Raw genomic sequence first — 21,344 nt, 5'->3', positions numbered from 1 at the left:
CTGGAGTGGGGGGCAGGGGCTTGCACAGCATTTCCAAGCAGGGGATGAAGATGGGTCATAGATTCTGGTGGCCTGAAGCTTCCTCGTGTCTCTCAGAAGAAACAGGCTCCTTGGTGTTGCTTCCTTCCCATTGCATTCCTCTTTTATTCAATGTACCCCTCAAAAACAAAAGCTTCTAGGGCAAGATGCTAGTCCAGGAGCCACAGGGAAAAGGAGCTGGCACAGTGCATGGTCCTAGACCTTCTTGGCTTCCAATCCCAGTGGCATTTGTGATCCTCAGGTTACCTTCCACTCACTGGGAGCATCTACTCCTTTTCTGACTGGCAGCCTGGACTCGTTGAGTAGGCAAGTGTGACATGCTGCCCACCTGCAGCTTCTCGTCTTTTCCTTGTGCTCATTGTCCTTGGACTACGTAGATGAAATAACACCGTACTTCACCGTCTGAAGTTCAGTCTTGCCATGGTGATACCAGACACTCTTGTTTTATCCACCCTTGACTTTCTGTAGGGCTTCAAGGAAGAACACGAGGAGCAGGGAATATTCCTGGGACAGTTCACCTTCCTGGCAGCGCTGAATCCCAGTCAGACCTTCCAGCTGAAGGTATGGGGACAAAGAGGGAGGAGAACTGTAGGAGAGGAGGAGAAATGCGGTTGGATGGGGAGAGACTTCCCTGCCAAAGAGCTACAGGCAGCCCTGTCCTTGAGCGTGTGCCACGCTGGCCTTTCTTCTGCTTTAACTTCCTGGTGGCGTATACCTGGACTGCCGGTCTTCTCTTTCGTTTTGGGTTTAAACTTCAGTGCTTAGAAGCGCCACATTTGAAAGCGGAATCAGCTTGACTGTCTGGACCCCAAGTGGACAGCAGCAACCACATCCGGTAGGATGCACGACTGCTGGTCTGCCAGTTAAAGACCAGAAATACTGGGCTTCCTGAGGATTCTGTTGGTGCTGGCAGTGAGTCGTGACAGGGAGGCCATTCTGTTTCTGTGGCTTTCTAGAGAAGACAACGAGACATTATACTAACACCAGCACTGGGTCTTGTGACTGTGGAAGCCTGTGCCCCAAAGCAGGCGAGAACTTCCCAGTGTATTTGCTGAGGCATCTGGTCGCTGCTTCTTCCTTTGCTGTTCTCATGGCCCAATGAGGTAGAGCAGGATAGAACGTCTTGACCAGGACAGATCAAAAGCCCTGGCAGGGCAGCAGGAAGGAAGCTGTTGAACAAAGCCATCGCTGCGGCACTACTCTGTCAGTGCTCACGTGCCAGAGAGGAAAAGGCGACTCATTTCTTCTTGTCATTTCAGAACGAGCTCCCTGGGGTCGTGAAGTACATCAGGCTGCAAGTGCTGAGCAACTGGGGCCACCCGGACCACACCTGCCTGTATCGGTTCAGGGTGCATGGTGATCCGCCCAAAGACGGGGGAGAGGTGCCAGTTTCAGTTGTCAATAAATTCCATTAATTTTCACCGAGTCGAGTTCTGGTCTGCTTTGCCTGTGATGCTGACTGGTCCTCCCTGAGCTAACTGGAGCTCCCTGTCCTTCTCTAAACCCACCAGCTTATGGGAGACTTCGGGAGAACATGGCAAGATTTTCCTTCTTAAGAAAGACAGGAAAACCCAGTCACAAACCTGCAGAAAGCCTGACATCCACACACTTGCTGCCTACACAGGAACATCAGCAAGGCCCTGCCTGTACACCAAAGATTAAATTAATGGACAGTTTTCCCGTCCAGGAAGCAACTAAGGATTGACTGAGTGGAACCATCTGCTGCTACCTGTTTTCACAAGAGGCAGATGCTGCTTCAGCTTCCATCTTTCAATCTGTTGCCCATGAGAAAATGGAAGTGTGGTTTTATGTAAGAAGAAAACCTTGACCAGAAAGTTGGTTCATGGACTTATTTGCCTCTCTGGGCACATATTGAGTTCATAGCCCAGGAAATGTTACAGAGTGATTAGCAAAGCAATCCCAGGACACTTAAGAGATCCCATAACTACACAAGTCTGTCTTTCCTTTTCAGCCCGAGTTCCCCAAGCCCCAAGGCAGGAGCAGGCATGGCAATCGTGCGCTCGGGTTGCACCAGGCAGTGGGGCTGTCCCTGGGCTGAGCCCTCGGGCCCAGGTCTGGTGAACTGGGCCATGGTGGGGCCCAGGGGTGGTGAGGCCAACAGGACCCCCGTCTGTCCGCGCTGGGAGACGCTCCTGCAGCACCCCTGGTACTAATCCCGAACCTGGTCCATCTTCATCCAGAAGTACACTTTAGTTTGGTTTTTTTTCTTAAAACTGAAGATAATTCAGGTAGAGGTACAGCCTGTTTAGATGTCTGAGTAGTCTGGGGACAGAGGCCAGTTGGGGGCTAGGGCCCTCGAGGGTGGAGGATCTTTCTGCCACGTGTTGTTGGCCTGGTGCTCACAGCTGGGAAGGGACTTTCCAAAATCCTGGTGGGAGGTGCCAGATGTGGCCACCCCCGGCACAGCCTCAGTGTCTGCTGCCAACCTGCCCTCAAATCATCTCTTCCCATTAACCAGGAGTCACTACGGATGTTGCTGTTCTCCTTCGGGCAGTGTGGTGCTCACCAGGCACAGCCAGAGCTGTTCCTGTGCCAGGAGAAGACTTCACACAGAGCCTTGGCTGATGGTGACAGTTCCCACCACCTGTCCAGCTCTGGAAGGTCCATATGCCACAGAGGGGACACTGACTGGTTGTCACTTCTCTTGCAGGAGCAGTGTAAGGAACGTTTAACCAAGGAATGTAGTTTTTAGAAAACTGAGGACCTGGCGCCTGACCCCAGCGGGGGGCAGGACTGAGAGACATCAGACTGCGAATCCTTAATGTAGAACAAAGTCTCTTCAAAATAATCCCGGAATGCAAACTGATTACTTAATTATTAATTGTTTAAAAAATTAATCTAGGGGGAATGGTAACCAAAGAGCTAGGAATCCATATTTTAAATAAATCAATGAGGGGAGAGGGGTGTTAGAATTAGATGAATGAGACAGGTAAACTGAAGCAGGCATCGGGTGGTCTGTAAACCCTGCAGTACCAACCAATAGGGAACAGGGGAAGGAATTTGCAGCCAGGATATGAGCGAGGGGGGATATAAGCAGGAGCTTTTTGTCCTATTCGGTGTGCCTACCTTTAGGTAGAAATACCCAGTCTTGCAAAATCGCTAATAAAATATACTTTGCTGAGAGACGCTCCATGGGCCTATTCTACTTAGGATTTAGAACAAGTGAAGCACCATAGATCAGCCAGAGACCATCCAAATTACATGTGGGAAGGATTAAGTACCTGATGACAAGAACACCAAGGATTAAGTACCTGATGACAAGAACACCATCTGCCAAAGGATGCAACAGGAGAGCACTCGAAAATGAAAGATTAGATAATTTGGAGCAGCAGCTGACCTAACAATGTCAAAACTAAATACAAATTCTGGATGGTTCCCTATGGACATAACAAGACATGTATAGAAGGCAACTGAACAGGGAGAATATATACGTTGGTATAATATGTGTGAAATGTCAACGGCACACAGAACACACCCTCCTGGTAGAAACTAAAGCAACACTATTTTTTCAAAAAATGCAGTACATTTATTATAAACATTCAGAGAGGGAAAAGTTGGGGTTACCCTTTCCCTTAAAAATGTTTTTATTTCATGCAGGTATTTGATGGCATCAGTGTGGAACGTTTTTCTTTCCTTTTAGTCTCTAAAGAGAAAGAGAAAGGCTTTGGTGGGTCCTGGAGGAGGTGGGAAAGGTAGCTGGGAGCAAGAAGAGCATGAGGACATATGGGACAGAGGTGGAGACAGAGCAAAGATCCGGTGCTGGCAGTGAGGACACTCCTGCTGTGCAGGTGCTGCTGAGGTCACAGCCCCCAGAGCAGGTGACAGACATGAACGGGCCACTGGCTTGTGCTGGTCCCCAGTGGAGCAGAAAAACTCCTGCAGCCTCTGGAGCTCCACACAGGAGCAGTGTCGCCACCACGACGGTCCTTTCTCCTTCCCTTCTTCCACCCCATCAACATCAGGCTCATCTCCCACACGATCCAATACATCCTCACCAACCACCGCTCCCCTTCTCAGCGGATGGCTGGAAACATACGCCGTGCCTCACGGCACTGCCTGCAACACTGTCCTGGGCCTTGAAAAGCAAGTCCTGTGGTGACACGGCAGCCCAGAGAGAACTGACCCAAACAATGGGACTCATTTCTGGAACATCCTCATAGACCTTGAGCCAAGGAGCACAGCATTGAGTGGGTCTGTCACATCCCCGTCATACACCAGCCTCCTGGAAAATGGAGCGGTGCAACGGACTGTTAGAGACTATGCTCAGAGCAATGGGTGGTGGAACTTTTAGATACTGGGATTCCAATTTAGCACCCAGGTGCCCAGGGCTGAGCTGAACCTGTGCCTCCCAAAGGGACAGCCTGACCTCCCTGCCCAGGCGCAGGGTCACAGTGGGGCCCTTTGTGACCTCACATTGTGACACCCACTGCCCTGCCTGTGCTCAGCGCAGCTGTGGCCCCAGCCCGCACTGTCCGACAGGACGGCGACGGGACAGGGCAGGAGCACGGAGCTGGCGAGAGCCCCCGAGCGTAGCCCACGTCTTTCAGAGATTTAGCGAATCTTTTTGGTTGGAAGTGACCCTTAAGACCATCGAGTCCAGCCATATCCTAACTCTAGCTGCCCCTGGCAGACTCCCCTCTGCCCCCAGCAGACTTGTGCTGAAGACTCCCCGAGTGCAACCCAAGTCTTTCCCAGCCGCCCCCGGCAGACCCCTGGCATTTTGCCAAAGCTTCCCCCTTCTCCACCTATAACTCTTTGCTTGGACCCACAAGATGGCAGAGAAACATCTCAGCACCACCAGGGTGGCCCTGGAGGAGGACAGGGCTCCCCAGGGGAGCGGATCTCCAGTGGAGCCCCAGGAGCTGTGCATGGCCCAGCAACTGGAGATGGGTGAGTGAGGGGCCCTGATTGTCTGGCCAGGGCGGGGGCTCAGCGAGCGCTCCCTGCTCGACGCCAGGATCACGTTTCCCCACACGCTGGCAGGGGGGGTCCCACGGGTGGTGGTCATGATGCTGCCTGAATGCCAGGGCTCCTCTGAGCTGGGAGCCGGCTGCAGCACAGCCTCTGTGGGCAGAGGAGACCCAGCTCCTGCTCCAGGGCACGGGCAGCGAGAGGCAGCAGGGCGGGCAGGCGGCAGCCGTGCTGTGGGACAGAGACCTTTCCTGCCCGTCTGAAGCGAGTTCCTTACCCGCTGCACTGGGGGCTTTCCCTGTCCTGCCTGGGGTCTGCTGGGCACCCTCCAGCCCTGATATGCTGGGGGATGATCCAGTTCAAGACTCCAGAGGGAAAGGAAAGTTGCCCAAGCCACTGAAGTCAGAGTGTGTGTTTGTTGCACTTTCGGCAAAGTGAGCAGGGGAACACACTATTTTCCAAAACTGTGCCTTCATCAGGAAATTTCAAGGGCAGTGTGAGGCTTCCCATAGTGTTTCTGTGTTGCAGGATAGAGCTGGTGCTCTATCCTGGGTGCTCCTGTACAGAACTCAGCTTTTAAATGTGCTTTTGTGCAATAACATGGTCTTATCTCTCTTCCAATGTGCTTTCTTGGCAGTCGTTGCTGAGGGAATGACTCTGCCGCAGAGGATCCTCTTTCCCCCGCAGAAGATTTACATGGGCTGGCAGCACAGCCAGAGAGCTGGAGCGGGACTGCACAACCTGGGCAACACGTGCTTCCTCAACTCCATCCTGCAGTGCCTGACCTACACCCCGCCTCTGGCCAACCACCTGCTCTCTGGGGAGCACAGCCGGGCCTGTCAGTACTTTTCGGAACTTTTCCTTGTACATCTGTTGGGCACTGCCCAAGGGCTCCCAGAATCTGGAAGCTGATCAGCTCCCTGAGTTGGTGTTCTTTGAACACTCAAGCCTAGAAGCGGCTTGTTGTACCTGGATGTATTCATCTTTAGAAAGGCACCTGTTTCTAGCCCGGGCTCTTGGTCCCTATTCCTGCAAGTTAATCTCCTTCGCTTATTGCACAGAAAGCTTCCATCAGTTCAGCATCCCTCTGAAGAAAGCTTTCTGTGCACTTAAACATCTCGGGCTTGTTGGGACTTGGGCCCCTTGGGAGGAGTGGAGAATTCTTACAACTTCTTAGGTTTCCCATTGCTGTGGATATTCTGGAAACCTGAGGAGCTTCCCTCTCTCCCTCCCCATCTCCCTCCCTCTCCAGGTGGCCAGGAAGGCTTCTGCATGATGTGCAGAATGGAAGCGCACGTTAAACAGGTCCTGCATTCCTCAGCCAGTGCCATCGAGCCTTGGGCTGTTGTTGATGTTCTCACACGTAAGTCAGTCCAGCTGCTGTGACATGTTTTATGCCATTCTCGTAGGAGAGAACTAGTAACTTCTTCTTTCTTAGAAATAGGAGAAAATTTCGAGCATGGCAGGCAGGAGGACGCCCACGAGTTCTTACGCTGCACCGTGGATGCCATGCAGAGAGCTTGTCTGAGCGGAAGCAGCGAGTAAGCACAAGCAAATTGTCTTTCCAGCGTTCCCAAGCCCTTTGGACTCCTTGATGTCCACCCCTCAAGGAAAACTATGCCCAGGGCTTTCAGACAAAGCCAGGCTCTTGGAGGAGATAACTCTCTGCCTTCCCATTGGTTTGCAGCTTGGACATCTCCTCTCAAGCGACTACCATCGTCCATCAGATCTTTGGGGGCTTTCTGAGATCCAGAGGTACTTTTCCACAGCTACTGCTCTCCTTGGAATTGTCTGTGCCCTCCTGTCTGCCTGCGATAGCAGCTGATTGTGTGATGGGCGCAGTGGGTGTGAGGAGCGTAACCCGGCACAGTCAGTTGACTTCCCCTCTCGCTGAGCATTTCCATTTGCCTTCCAGTCACGTGCTGGAGCTGCCAAGCGGTTTCCGATTCCTACGAGGCCTTCCTGGATGTTCCTCTGGATATCAAAGTAAGAGGGTTTGTAATTGTGCTTCAAGATGTCCCAAGGCCACTGGAGCTTTCCAGAATCCACACAGTTGGCTTAAAAATGTATCCGACAAACACAAGAGAGCTTGGTGGTGGCCAGGAGGTGGAATGGACTGTGTTCTCCTGCAGAGGCCTTGGCAGTGGTCTCCCTGTCGGTGCTGGTTTCAGCTGGACAGGCACACGTGCCCCTCTCTGCACTGTGACGTACCCTCCTTCTTCCCTTGCCCTCCCTCAACACCCGTCTGGCTCCCAGGCTCATGGGGGGTGTTGCTTCCATCACTGGTGGCCCACACACCATCGTCGCTGAACTGTGCGGTGCCATGAAGAGGTGGCTCTGGGGAGTGCTGGGAATCCCTGGGGAATGAGGGAGATGTTCAGCATCACATCCTCTTTCTGCCTCCTTCTGGACACTGCTTGCGGGTTCACAGTGGGTCTCCTCAGCGTCATCGAGCTGTTTTCTTGTGTAAACTCCTCCTAAGTGTTTGGGCGAGGGCATTTCCCAGAGCTTAGGGCTCTCCCTTCTCACTCCTCCAGGCAGCCGCATCTGTCACTGCAGCTCTGGAGGACTTTGTGAAACCCGAGCACCTGGATGGCGAAAACTGCTTTAAATGTAGCAAGTAAGATGATTACTAATGACATATTAATACTAGATGCTGCGTGAAGGTGTCATTGAGCAGAAGTCATGTTTTCACATTGGTTTAAGGCACAGTAATGAGAGGCAGGTTTTTCAACCTGGCCTCATGGTACTGAATAGCCTTAAAATAGCGTCGGGATGTGTGAGACAGGAAAGGCTGTCTGGCCTTTGGGGAAAAAATGGTGCGTTTCAGCCCTTGGCTCTGTACTTGCTTTCAAGGTGTGACAAGATGACTGCCGCCTCCAAGAGGTTCACGGTCCATCGCGCACCCAAGGTTCTCACGGTGTGTCTGAAGAGGTTTGAAGCTTTCACCGGCGACAAGATCAGCAAGGTGTGTACACAACGGGAGGGCAACGTTCTCTTCCTGGAGCGGGTTTCCCAATGCCAGACGTTCTGTCAATAGCAGCTCATGTTGAGATTCTCATGTTCCCTTCTGGGGACAGTTCCCATGGGAAGGCAAGCGTGTCCTCTGCTCCCACAGAGCTGCTTTGGCCCAGATCAGTTTCCTGCCACCCAAAAGGTGACATGTTGCTTTAGGGAAAACCAAGTGCTGATGATTCCAAACGACGCATTTCTACACTTCTGGCCTTTAGCCTTGAGAGGCTGTGTCCTCAAATGTTTCTGGATCATTGTTGAGCCCTCCTGCTCTCTCCGTAGGTTGTGGAGTATCCCCAGTACCTGGATCTTCGTCCGTACATGTCTCAGACAGCTGGAGAACCGCTCCTCTACTCCTTATACGCCGTCCTGGTGCATGGAGGTGGCAGCTGCCGTGCAGGACACTACTTCTGCTACATCAAGGTGAAAAGCAACTTCCTTCTGAACAAGGGAAAAATGTATCCTGGGGAAAACCAACTTTCCCGGCCATGTTCTGGCAGCCAAGGATCTGAGGGGAGAAGGTTTCCTCAGGGGCTGGATTGGATTTGTTTTGGAACACTTGTGGTTTGGCAGGTTTTGGCTTGTGTTTTTGTGGAGAAGCCATGCCGTTCATCTCCAGATACCGACACTCTTCTTTGCAGGCCAGCGATGGACTGTGGTACCAGATGAACGACGAGACTGTGGTTCTTTGCGACATCGACACAGTTCTCAGGCAGGAAGCCTATTTACTGTTTTACATCAGGTAATCACAAATTTTAAGCTGTGTTCAGAATACATTTCCTTTTCCTGGCTTTGCTATTTTTCTTCAGATCCTCTGGAGTGTTTCTGTCATAGCAGACAATTACCACCTGCATCGTTCAGCCCAATCAAATTTCCCATTTGCAGTCTTAGTTACATATTCTCTCTGTCATATAAAGTGCTCCAAGAAAATGCCTGAACCCAGAGGAGGCTGCAAGAACAGCCCTCAGCAGAGACCCCTCTTTTTTCCCCAGGTGCTCTGATTTGGAAGTTGGACAAAGGGCTTCTTCCTCACCGGCACCATCACACGCCCTTTCCCTCCTCAGTCAGTGGGTGGCCGGCAGCAAGCAGGTGGGTTCTGTGGGACCGCAGGGTCTGCCCTGTAGGACTAAGGTGGCTGTGGGGAGGTGGTCAGGGCACCAGGTGGACAGCGGGTTTCTTTCAGGGATCTTGGCAGCGCTCTCTTTTCCCTCCCACACAGCAGCTTTCTGCACATTTGCAGCACGGCTCCCTCTCCCAGCATCCCACCTGCATCCATCCCATTTGTCCTCCTTGGCCCCTCTGCAGCCTCCAGGAGCCTTTGGGAGGCCCTTAGCTGTTCCCTCACAGCTTCTGGGGGTTCCGCACTGGTGGGTCCTGTCAGGAGGAAAGGGCAGGAGCTTCTCACAGCTCTCTTTGCAGGACATGGCGGGGGGCATGGAGGACTCTGCAGAGGACAGCAGCTCCTCCGCACCAGCCAGCAGCAGCCAGCAAAGCCAGGCAGGTGCCCGGGAGGCAGCTGCGGGCCGGCTGTGGCCCATCTGGCCAGGCAGGATCACCAGCAGCTCCTCCATGGGCTCCTGCTTGCGTCGCTTCTTCCACGACTGCGTCAGGCTGGTGTCCAGAAGGAAAGCTGCGCGCCCGCTGCACTGTCAACCCCGCGACCGTGTGCCCCACACAGCGCGAGAGGACAGCAGCAAAGAGGAGCAGGGATTCAGCCCTTCTGCCCACTGCCAGGAGAACGGTGCCAGGGAGAGGGCCCGGAGCAGATCCCCGCAGTGGGGCAACCATCTCCGCAGCTGGGCTGTGGACACCACGGACTATGAACATTCAGATGGGAGGAGGGGGAAAACCAGCCCCCTGGGCTGTGACCGCACTCACAGGGATGAGGCAGCTCCAAGACCCTCCAGCAGCAGCTCCCAGTCTGCACCAGCACCTCCAGTGCCCTCCAGCAGCAGCTCCCAGGCTGTTCCTGCCCCCAGAGCTGCTCAGGAGCAAACCCGCCCAAGGGAGAGAGGTCGGAGCAGATCCCCGCGGCGGGGCTATGATCTCCGCAGCCGGTTTGTGGAGATCACGGAGCAGCATCGCTCAGTGAGGAGGACACGGAGCTGGAGAACAAGTCCTCCATGCTGTGACCGAGCCCTAAGGGATGATGCAGCTCCAGGGCCCTCCAACAGCAGCTCCCAGTGTCCTTCCAGAGCCAAAGCTGCTCAGGAACAAACTCAGCCAAGGCAGAGGGAGCGGAGCAGATCCCCGCGGCGGTGCTATGACGTCCACAGCCAGTTTGTGGAGATCACGGATTGTGACCCCTCAGCACACAGGGGGAGGAGGAGGAGGAGCAGGAAGGCTTCAGTGCCCCGGAGTTACAAATCAGAAAAGCAGCCAGTGGTGACCAAGGCAGATTGCAGCCTGGGATGAGGGAGGACACAGTATGTGACACCTGCGATGCTGGAGAGGAGGAGGAAGAGTCCAGGAAGCGCCAAAGCTGCCCAGCAGGGACCAAGCTGCCCCAAGGGCACCAGCAGCCAGTGCTGCCTCTGGCCAGGAGGAGCTCAGAGAGCCCTTCCAGAGCCAGGGGCAGCTCTGCCGGCCGGCCCGCCTGCCCACAGGCCCCTCGAGGAGGAGCTGCAACCTGCACCCATGGCTGGGATCGCTTCTCAGAAACACTCACTGAGCGCCAGTGGGCAGAAAAGCCAAAGCCAGAATTAAAAACAAACTCTTGTTGGCCTCACGTGTGTCATTTATGGGGTGTTTTCTTCTCTGTGGGTTTTGGGGCCATTGGTGAAATCCCCATTCTGAGAAGTCTCTGTGCTGGGGTTTTCAGAGCTGTGTGCTGTGTGTTCCCATCTTGCCCTCTCTTCTGTTTCAATGTGGAGGTCGAGTTGTAAGGAGCCATTGAAGGAGGAATGTTGTTTTTACAACTGATCTGGCACCTGACCCCAGCAGGGGGGAGGACTGAGAGACATCAGACTATGAATCCTTAATGTAAAACAAAGTCTCTTTGAAATAATCCCAGAATACAAACTGATTACTGTATTTAAAAAGTTAAGCTAAGTGATAGGGTAACCAAAGAGCCAGAAATCCATATTTTAATAAAATCAACAAGGTCAGAGAGTTGTTAGAATTAGATGAATGAGACAGGTAAACTGAGGCAGGTGTCGGGTAGTCTGTAAATCCTGCAGTATCCAACCAATGGGGAGCAGGGGAGGGAATTTGCACCCTGGATTTATGGGGTATCTAAGCGTAGGCTTTTTGCCCAGTTCTGTGTACCTACTTTTGGGTAGAACACCCAGTCTTGCAAAATTGTTTTTAAAATATGTTTTGCTGAGAGTTCTTGCCTGGGCCTATTCTATTGGCAAGGTGATTGTTTCCTACAACAGGATTCAGCAGCAGAAGGGAGGCAGGACTCTTCCTGCAGTAGAAACCGCTCATTATGGGGCCCTTGAATTGCCTCACAGGTATAGACCGAGTTTTGATTTGGGCTGTTGCTGTGCTTGGAGGCTGCGGTCCTTGAAGACCAGATGAACTAACTTTTGCCACCCTGCCTTGGCAGTTTATTCCATCCGTGTCACAGCTCTGTCTGCAACACTGACAGCTCCAGCTCACCCAGTCAGGTCCCTGGCTGAGGACATTGCCTCACATCTGGTCTCAACCACCCCAGCTGTGGCACCAGTCCAGCTCTGACCTTCCACAAGGAAACCTGGTACCAGGTGTCCAAGAGCCCATGTGTGCAAAGGCTTTGCTTCAGAGCACAGACATGACATGGCCAAAGATTGATGAGTGTCTCTCTAGCCCTAGGAGCATAGCACCAGAATAAAATGCCTAAATTCCCTCAACTAAAGATATTCCTTCCCAGCTTGGAAAAATTTGAGCCTTTGGTATAAGCTTTGGGGTGTCCTATCTAACGATGGGACAAGAAAAAATGTTTCTCATGCCCAAATTCTTTTCCAATATGAAAAATGCTACTGCATTAATGAACTGTCTCTGTAGAAGTGAGAGAAGAAACATCATTGATTACTTCACACTGTTTCATAGGACATTCCCCTGGAGATGCAGGAACACCACAAGGGAGCCCAGAGGGGACAGAGAAAGGGACATCCTGGGCTGCTCCTGTGCTGCTGAGCTGGGCTGGGCTCCTGGGACAGAGGGAGCTCATGGCAAGCGGCAGCGCTGCAGAGAGACAGCTCTGCCCAGGAGCAGCTCCTCTGCAAAGCGCAGCAGGGCTGAGGGCTCTGCCTGCAGCACCGAGGGCAGAGGAGCCAGGGAGAGAGAGGGAAACACAGTCGGGGGTGGGAGGATGCTGAGAGCTCACTGGGAGAGAAATCTTCTCAGATATTAAGCCTGTGGCCACTGACCATTGCATCTGCAAACCATGGTAGTATCTCAGAAAGCTGGGAAATCACAGAGCCTGCAAGAGATGTAAGTACAGCTCTCAGAGATTGTCTGATCAGAGGAGGAGGATGTGCTGCAGAGCAGGGATTTCCTTCTGCACTGTCAGAGTGACAATACGTGAATGCTGTGTTCTCCCAAGGATGGCTGTGGGGTGTAAATGTAAATGTGCAGGCAGGGGTGCCCAGGGCTGTCCTGCAGAGCAGGGTCCCTGCACCCCAGGGCTGTGCCGGGGCAGGGACTCTGCCGCCTGCCAGGGTCAGCGCTCAGCCTGCCCGGGGAGATCCCAACAACACTGAGGGGAGAAGCTGTCGGGGGGAAGGAGCGACCCCCGGCAGGGCAGGGTCCTTCTGCTGCCTGGGTACAGATATTACTTCAAAGATAAGGAGCTTTCCTGAGTCTGTCCTTTCAGTTTCCTGTTCCAAGACTGGGGGGAGTGAAGGGAGCATAGGAAAGGATAAATGCAAAAGGAGCTCTCAAGTTTTAACAAGTCACTGAGAGTCCTGAACTGCAGCTCTGAGTGACCAGCACATCTGCCAGAAGCCTCGGAACATCCCTTCAGCCACTTCTCTGCGCACGGACAGCAGCAGCATCACATCTGCTGAACCCATCAGCCTTAGGCTGACCTGTCCTTATTTACAACCTGCAAACCTCTGCTCTCAGCAGTGCCTGGTGGCTTTTCAGGGTAACATGGCAGTGTGATCAGCCTCCATCTCAGAAAGGTGCCAGCCCAGGGCAGCTGGGGGCAAGACAGAGGGACAGAGCAGCTGCCCTCACTCTGCACTGACCCACAGGCGTTCTCCTGCCTGACAGGACTCGCTCTGTTCTCCCTGAGTGCAGCAGAAATGCTGAGGGTTTATGACACCCAAGAACAATCCAGGGCACTTGCAGGATTGTACTAGATGATCTTTCAATGTCTGTTCCAATCTCTAACATTCTGTGATTCTATGAAGCTGTAAAAAACCCAAACATTTCAAATTTCATTTTACCGTCCTGTTTCATTCTCGGTGATATTGCAGATGCTGACAGGCTCTTCTTCACCATCAGCAGTTTCAGGTGAAAACTTTGAACCCCGCAACTGGCCCCTGCCCCCGTTCCCATGACCCCTGCTGCAGAGCAGGGCTGACTCCTGGGCAGCCAGCCGGCACAGGCCCTGCTCCTCACGGCACCTCCAGCCAGCACCACCCAGGGCTCAGCCACGGAGCTGAAGGAAGGTCTGGAAAAGGACAAGAGGGTGTGGAGCAGGGGGCGATGTGTGAGAAATGGCTTTGATTTTGCTCAGAGAAGTCTCCCCTAACTTGTCATTGTGTTTTCTTCTTGTGACAGTGCCCCATGCCCATCGGCAGCAAATGTCCAACAGCAGCTCCATCACCCAGTTCCTCCTCCTGGCATTCTCAGACACACGGGAGCTGCAGCTCTTGCACTTCTGGCTCTTCCTGGGCATCTACCTGGCTGCCCTCCTGGGCAACGGCCTCATCATCACCACCATAGCCTGTGACCAGCACCTCCACACCCCCATGTACTTCTTCCTGCTCAACCTCTCGCTCCTCGACCTGGGCTGCATCTCCGTCACTGTCCCCAAATCCATGGCCAGCTCTCTTTGGGATACCAGGGTCATTTCCTATGCAGGATGTGCTGCCCAGGTCTTCTTTGTGTGTTTCTTGATTAGTGCAGAGTATTCTCTTCTCACCTTCATGTCCTATGACCGCTATGTTGCCATCTGCAAACCCCTGCACTACGGGACCCTCCTGGGCAGCAGAGCTTGTGTCCACATGGCAGCAGCTGCCTGGGCCAGTGGGTTTCTCAGTGCTCTGCTGTACACGGCCAATACATTTTCACTGCCACTGTGCAAGGGCAATGCCCTGGACCAGTTCTTCTGTGAAATCCCTCAGATCCTCAAGCACTCCTGCTCACACTCCTACTCCAGGGAAGCTGGGCTCCTTGTGGTTTGTGTCTGTTTAGGATTTGGGTGTTTTGTGTTCATCGTGGTGTCCTATGTGCAGATCTTCAGTCCCGTGCTGAGGATCCCCTCTGAGCAGGGACGGCACAAAGCCTTTTCCACGTGCCTCCCTCACCTGACCGTGGTCTCCCTGTTTGTCAGCACTGCCATGTTTGCCTACCTGAAGCCCCCCTCCATCTCCTCTCCTTCCCTGGACCTTGTGGTGTCTGTTCTGTACTCAGTGGTGCCTCCAGCAGTGAATCCCCTCATCTACAGCATGAGGAACCAGGAGCTCAAGGATGCCCTGTGGAAACTCGTATCTAAGTGTTTTCTGAAGCAATAAACTGCACATCTGCTTCTACCTAGCAGTTTTAATGTAACTAGTTACAGGTCCAGCCTCTCATCTGTATTTTATGTTGTTATTGGCATTTTTTTTATTGTGATAATGTCGTCATCCCCTTTCTTATTCACTATCTGCTTTTCTTTTATAACCACTGGCTGTGTAAATGAGGAGCCATGATCTGTGTGTATTTAAACAATGTAAAGGGTCCTGTAGTGACTTCGTTTTCACTATATCATTCCTGCAAGGCCTGTTTGGAGCTGCAGGGACAGCTCCTGTGTGCATGGGAGGAGGGGAGAAGAGTCCAGCCTGGCAGCACTGCCAGGGAGCACCAGCGCTTGGCCTTCCAGAGCTGTTCTCGTTCCACTCCCACACTCTCCTTCTCATCCCTTGTGTTGGTGCAAGGCCTGAGTGTTCTGACAGCCTGGTCACGGTCCTGCTGTGTGTCAGTCCTGTGAGCGCAGACAGGGACAGGCAATGGGCACTGCTGTGACAGAGCTGGCCTCACAACAGCCTTTCCAGAAAGAAAGGTCATCTCCTATGGGCAGGGCATGAATGTTTAGGTCTTCTTCCAAACCTTCTCTCAATAACATGTCCAAGAAAATGGCCACAGATGAAACACCATTGTACAGCTAAACAGTGTGTGTGCAGGGCTGGGCACACAGCAGTGTCCTCTCACAGCCAGGCCTCCTGCCAGAGACCTGCAGGACCAGCAGAGCAGGGTCTGGGCTGTGCCCCTGTGCACTGGACACCCCCCAGAAGCCCCTCCAGGGCATCGTCATGGACTGGCCTCTTAGAAACACCATTTCCAGCCCTGGCCTCTCTTCCCAGCTCACAGATGTTGCTCTTCCCTAAACGGGTGGACACCGAATGAATAGGTCAGAAGTCCATGTTTGCATTGTACAGATGAGATGTGAGCACACACATCATGTACATGAGGTGAGATGAAACCGAGTGCGGACAAACAACATCAGCTATTCCTGGGAGGTCCATGAACGCCTGTGGGACAGACAGTGTCTCGAGGTCACTTCACATTGGGAGTAACAGCCCATGGGAAACCACCCACTGGGATCTTCTTCCTTGGACTGAGGTCCCCAAGTCCATTCCTCATGACGTGGGACATCTCAGATGAGTGCAGAGCAGGGTGACACACCGAGGGCTGAGGTGTCTCCTGTCCCTTTGAGTGGCTACAGGAGGCCAGAGACCCACTGTGACTCCTGCCTCTGTGTGTAAAAGGGACAGACTCTGTCTCTGAACATCCCTGGGTGCATAAGGAGTCCTGAGACCAGCTCGGACATGGATGCCTGATGGAATCCTGGCATTTCTGTGTGTGACTCCAGGAATAAAACTCAGTGGCCCAGTGAAATTCATCTCAGCTGCTGGGACAGGCTCATTGCAAGTGCTCCTGTCTGCTACATCACCCTTGCCCATGATTCTTGATTGTGCTTTCAAAAGTGACAGCAGAATCAGAGAAGTTCTGAATTCCTTGGGAAAGGAAGATGTCAAACCCATCTTCAAGAAGGGCAGGAAGGACAATTTGAATAATTACGGGCTGGTCAGCCTACCTCCGTCCCTGGGAAGGGGACAGGGCGCGTCTTCCTGCACCGATCTCCAGGCACCTGAAGGGCAAGGAAGGGATTGCTGAACCAAAATGAGCAGAAAACCCAATGAGTCCCAAGAAATGCTCTGAACCCATTCCAGAGCTTTAGACCCCCGGGAAAGAGCTCAGTGACAGTGCAGCCCATGCAGTTGCATCTGTGTCCCTCACCGAGCAGCACAACCAGTGTGGAGTCACCCCATGGTCCTGCAGCCAACCTGCTCTGTAGAGCATCAGTGCCAGGTTGGGGCCCTGTGGGGAGCACAGGGAAGGGGCCAGGATGGGGGGAGATCAGACAGGAGCTTGGAGAGAAAAATGCTGGTGTTCAGCTGCCCCAAGATTATACACAAAGTTTAGGGTGCAGGGCCAGAAGTCCTTGCTGTCCTGATGCTTCACCAGGCCTGGGAAGTAGCTGGAGAAGGATTGGTGTCCCCCACTTGCCATCTCTTAGTGCATCATCCCTCGCGAAGGGTGGCATGGAAAGCAAGTCTGGGACTCTGTTTCAGGATTTGCACTGAAGAAAGTATTCGCCCAGAAGCCACATCATTTTGCTCTGGTACTTCAGTCCTGGTGCTCATCACATGTCCTTAAGACAAACTTATGCACCCCTCTTGTCAACCTTACCCCAAAGGTCAGCCCTAGACAAGGCTCCTGAGCTGGGGCCGAGCTGGAGAACTGGGGTCCAGCTGTGACCAGAGGAAGGACAAGGCCTGTCCTGGGTCCTCTAAAGGGCTGGCAGCCTCTGTGATCTCCACCAGAAAAGGCAGCATGCAGGAAACTGTAGACCATCCCCAAGCCCATTGGAGGCCCTTAGGAAGAGTTCCTCTCTCCAAATATCCAGCCCAGCTTGTTGCTGCATGAACAACCAGGAGAAACAGCCCCAGGACCCTCATTCCAGACCCCATCTCCTCCACCCCATACAGGCAGTGCTCTCCCCCTTCTCACTGCAATGGTTCCAGGGACCCAAGAGACACCTGTGGGGAGGAGATGTTGGGTAGGGACATGGTGTCCTTCAGTGCTCCTCATGGTACCTCCTGCTGGGCTTTGTGCCGCTGGTCACAACCCTCTGAGCCTGGATGTTCAGTCAGTTCTCAGTGGTGCTAAACAGGAATATGCCCAGGAGCACATTGGGCTGCACTGGGAGGAGCGTGGCCACCCAGCCAAGGGCAGTTATTGTCCATCTTGACTCCGCACTGGTGTGGTCACATCTGGAGCGGGGTGTCCCAGTGGGAGGTTCCCCATTCTGGAGGAACGGGCAGGAGCTGTCGTGTGGCCAGAGAAAGTCTGGGTCATGTGTGGAGATGTTGAGAGACCCAAACTTCTTTAGCCTGGTGAAGTGGAGGCTGAGGAAACATGCTGTTTTTACTGAAATTGAGTTAATTTTCTTCATGCATTTTGAATCTCTCTCCTTCATAGCTACTACAGTCTTTTGTTTAGATTTGCTATGAGAATAATAACACTGTTTCTTTGCTGGGATAGATTTAATTTTTAGCAGCTTTACAGTGTTTGCCATTTGGTATGAAAGGAATGTCAGAACTCACTGATATCTTGGCTGTTGTCAGGGAAACCAAGGACTTCTTTGGCCATCCAGCTGCAGATGCAAATTGGCAGGAGGGGACACAGACAGGACAGCACCTGGGTTGACATGCAGGCTGATCAATGAAATATTCCCTGTGATTAGCGTCATGCTCAGTCTAAAGCTGGAGCTGGCTTTTAGGGTTTGTTACATCCGTTACTTTGGGTTTTCCAGCTGGTTTGGTTAGTTCCATTCAGAAGTTTCATTCTGTCAGGAGTTCGATGTCAGTTCGGCCTTTTGCCGTTCTGCCATTTTGCAGTTGGCCTTTGGGTCTTTTTGCCTGTTGCCCTTTTGTTCTCTCTTGCTGGGATCAGCTGTTCAGCAGCACAGGTGGGGACACACCGGGGTGAGAACAAGCTGGGGAAGCGCATGGGGTGTCTGCAGATGTCCCTGACAGTGCGGCCTAGAGGAGACACATGGTTGTCATGGCCATGGCGCCCCATTGCCTCCTTGCACCCCCCAGGGAGTGTCACACCATTGTCCTGCACTGGGCATCATCCCCACATCCCCAGGAAGAGCCCTGAGACACACGTGAGGGACAGGATCTCCCTTCCCAGGGGCAGGGGCTCAAGGCTTGGCCATTCTCCTTCATCAAACAAATCAAGGGTTTTCTCAGCATCAGAGCTGCTGCACTTTGCCTTTGCCTCATGCAATCACTGCCTCCAATTATCTGCTCTAACGAGTCCCTGGGGAGGCTTTGTCAGTAACAGCCCTCAGTGGGGCCCATTAATGCTTCAAGGTACTTTGGGCTTTGCTTCTGACTTGGACTTCTTGAGGAGATTCTTCAGTCTGTCCTTGGGATCTGAGGTTCATGGACTCAGCACCAAATACGCCATGGGGCTCATTAAAACACAGAAAGCCCTAACAAGCCATGTTTCTTTCCTAATTTTCTTCCAGTCTTCAAGACTTGTAGAACTAACTGGAGAGGTTCCAATGGGACACTTACTGATGAAGATTTCAAAGAAGATTTCATAAAGGAGGGTTTTTTCTTTCAAGGGTATTTTCTGTCATTTTTCAGTGTGTAGAAGAAGTGACAGCAGCATTCTGCAATGGACATTGATCCAGAGGGTCTCCTGAAGCCATCTGGACAGGCAGGAGAACAGTCCCTTGAGGCTGGACACTGTATGGACACCCTTGCTCCTCACCCCCCACCCCCAGTCTGCCAGTTCCCTCATTGGCCACCAGAGACTTGCATCACTTTTCCTCACATCAGACTTCTCCACTGAGCTCTGCAGGTGGATGCTGCAGCTCCTGCACACCAGCTCCCACCTGCTCTCCTGTGTAAACACTACACAATTTCATAAACTCTAAACCACTTTCCTCAACTGTGTGTGTAAGCTGGATCTAATGAGGTCCACCATCCACAAGGGACATCCACACAAGAACTGTTTTAGACAGAGAGATAGGAAAGGATATACATAAACACAATTAACACATTAACTACCATGTTAATTAGACTTCTGAAGAATGAGGCAAGTTTGTAACTCCCTGAAGCTCTGAAGCAGAAACCAGAGAGTTGAGAGGCAACTGAGTGACCAAAGAGCAAGTGGAGGAGGAAACCTGAGAGCACTGGGAAGGGCAAACATCCAGACAGTCTGCTGGAAAGTTGTCCTTTGACATGGACATTTAATCAGGAGAGGTGGAAACTCCTGAATGATGAGGGAGATGAAATAATAGAGTGTTGGTAATAGAAGTACAGGGGAAGACCAGTATTTGTTTTCCTACCCTTAGTACACTTCCCCGTAATTCACTTTTTGGCTTTTTTTTTTTTAAATTTTAATATGTTAAAAAAAAAAATCCTCCAATCAAACAAAGAAACCAACGAAACAAAAGAAGTAAAACAACCACAAAACCAAAGCAAAAAAAAAAAAACAAACCCACCAACCAACAACAACAACAAAACAACCACAAAACAACCACAACAACAAAGTGCACCCTTCCAGGCAGACATCGGTCATCTGTTGTCTCACCATAAACAGCCAGTGCCATTTTAGGGGCCCCAGTGCACCTGAGGTGCTGGCCTGGGATTGGCCTCTATCACAGAGGACCTGGGGGAGACCAGAGCACCTTGCAATGCAGGTGGAGCCTGGGCAGGGGTTCCCGGGGCATCTACACTGGCACCAGGTGTCTGTGTCCCTGGAGCTGAAGACATTTGTGTCCTAAATCCATTCCCAGTTCTGGAAAACTCTTTGCTTTTCAAAGAAAAGAAACCCTCCCAAAGAAAAAAAGAAAAATAAAGACAAGTATGTTGACACCTTCCTTTGCTTTGGATCTTTGTCTTCAGTTCTTCTTATTTTAATTTTCATTGACATTAACTGACATTTGATGGGCCTGCAGGCATTAAGCCAAGATCATTTTGTGTCTTGCATAGCGCCCCATGCCTTCTAAACCTTCTCTGCCCAGGACTCCTCACATTTTGCCCAGGGCAAGTCACACTGAGGTGTTGACTGGTTCACTGCTTGAGATGTTGGTTTAGATGGTCACCTACAGCACAGCTGGATTCATGGCCCATAATCGTCTGCTCTGCTCCAGTTAGAAACAGAGCCCAACATCACAATGGGATCATCAGAGAACTGAGGTTAAAGGGACCTCAGGAGTCTGCAGTCCAACCTGTCAGAAACTGGGTCACACCAAGGTGTTCAAGCCTTGATTCAATCAGAGATTGAAAACCTGCAAAGACAGAGCCTGTGCAGCCTCTCTGGGTGACCTGAGACAGCACTTGGCTGAGCCCCTGGGGTAAAAGCTTTTCCTTATGTCCTGGCTGAACCTCTCTCACCTTCCACCCATTCTCTTTTGTTCTTCTACCACACATCATGGTGAAGAGCCTGGCTGTGTGTTCTCCATGACCTCCTGTAAGAGTCGGTTCGAAGAACAGTATTTGCCTCAACATTGCCATCAGGGACTTGGAGAACAGATGCCCTGGTAGAAAGAACTGTACAAGGACTTGGAGAGAGGCCTGAGGAAAAGAACTGTGTTGTACAGGTCTCTCTGACCTGGGGCTACAGGTAACAATAGCTGCTGTCCAGAAGATGGATTTTCACCTGCTGCCTCAGCCAAAATTGCCCCCACCTCTTAGCTGCTACTAAGGCCAACAATGAAGAGCATGCGCAGAGGCTCGCAGAGGTTCTTGAGGTCACCCAGCGGACCAGTAAGAGACCCCTGAACTGAGGTGATGCAGGCACAGACAAGTTCTGGCAAGCAAAGCAGGGACTATTTGGGCCTGCACAGTTCAGCCTGGATTGCGAAACGAAGGCGAAGATTGGCCTCAATCAATGGGAGAGAGGAGGGGTGAAGAAGCATAAAAGGTGGCTTGTGACTGAACATCGTTGAGATGTCCCCACCAAAGGATCACGCATCACCACGGAGGACCGGCAGGACGCTGTACGGGACCTGAGTCCATAGGGACGCCTTTGGACTCGTGGTAGCTAATCCTCTTTCCCCCTTTTTTTCTCTTCCCCTTTTCTCCACTTTCTCTATCGCGTGCCGCTTTACGGGCAAAATAATAAAGTTAACACCGTTTGAT

General features: G+C 52.2%; 1 protein-coding gene across 1 annotated transcript; it reads left to right on the top strand.

The window, feature by feature from the left end:
• The first annotated feature begins 13,718 nt into the window (after window positions 1-13,718).
• LOC136000308 (olfactory receptor 14J1-like) lies at window positions 13,719-14,651 on the top strand. The gene has a single exon (XM_065654085.1). The coding sequence runs from the start codon at window positions 13,719-13,721 to the stop codon at window positions 14,649-14,651; it is 933 nt and encodes a 310-aa protein (XP_065510157.1).
• Window positions 14,652-21,344: the final 6,693 nt, after the last annotated feature.

This window comes from Caloenas nicobarica, chromosome 32, assembly GCF_036013445.1.
Source record: "Caloenas nicobarica isolate bCalNic1 chromosome 32, bCalNic1.hap1, whole genome shotgun sequence".
Taxonomy (NCBI): Eukaryota; Metazoa; Chordata; class Aves; order Columbiformes; family Columbidae; genus Caloenas; species Caloenas nicobarica.
This window is presented reverse-complemented; position numbering and strand designations above follow the sequence as displayed.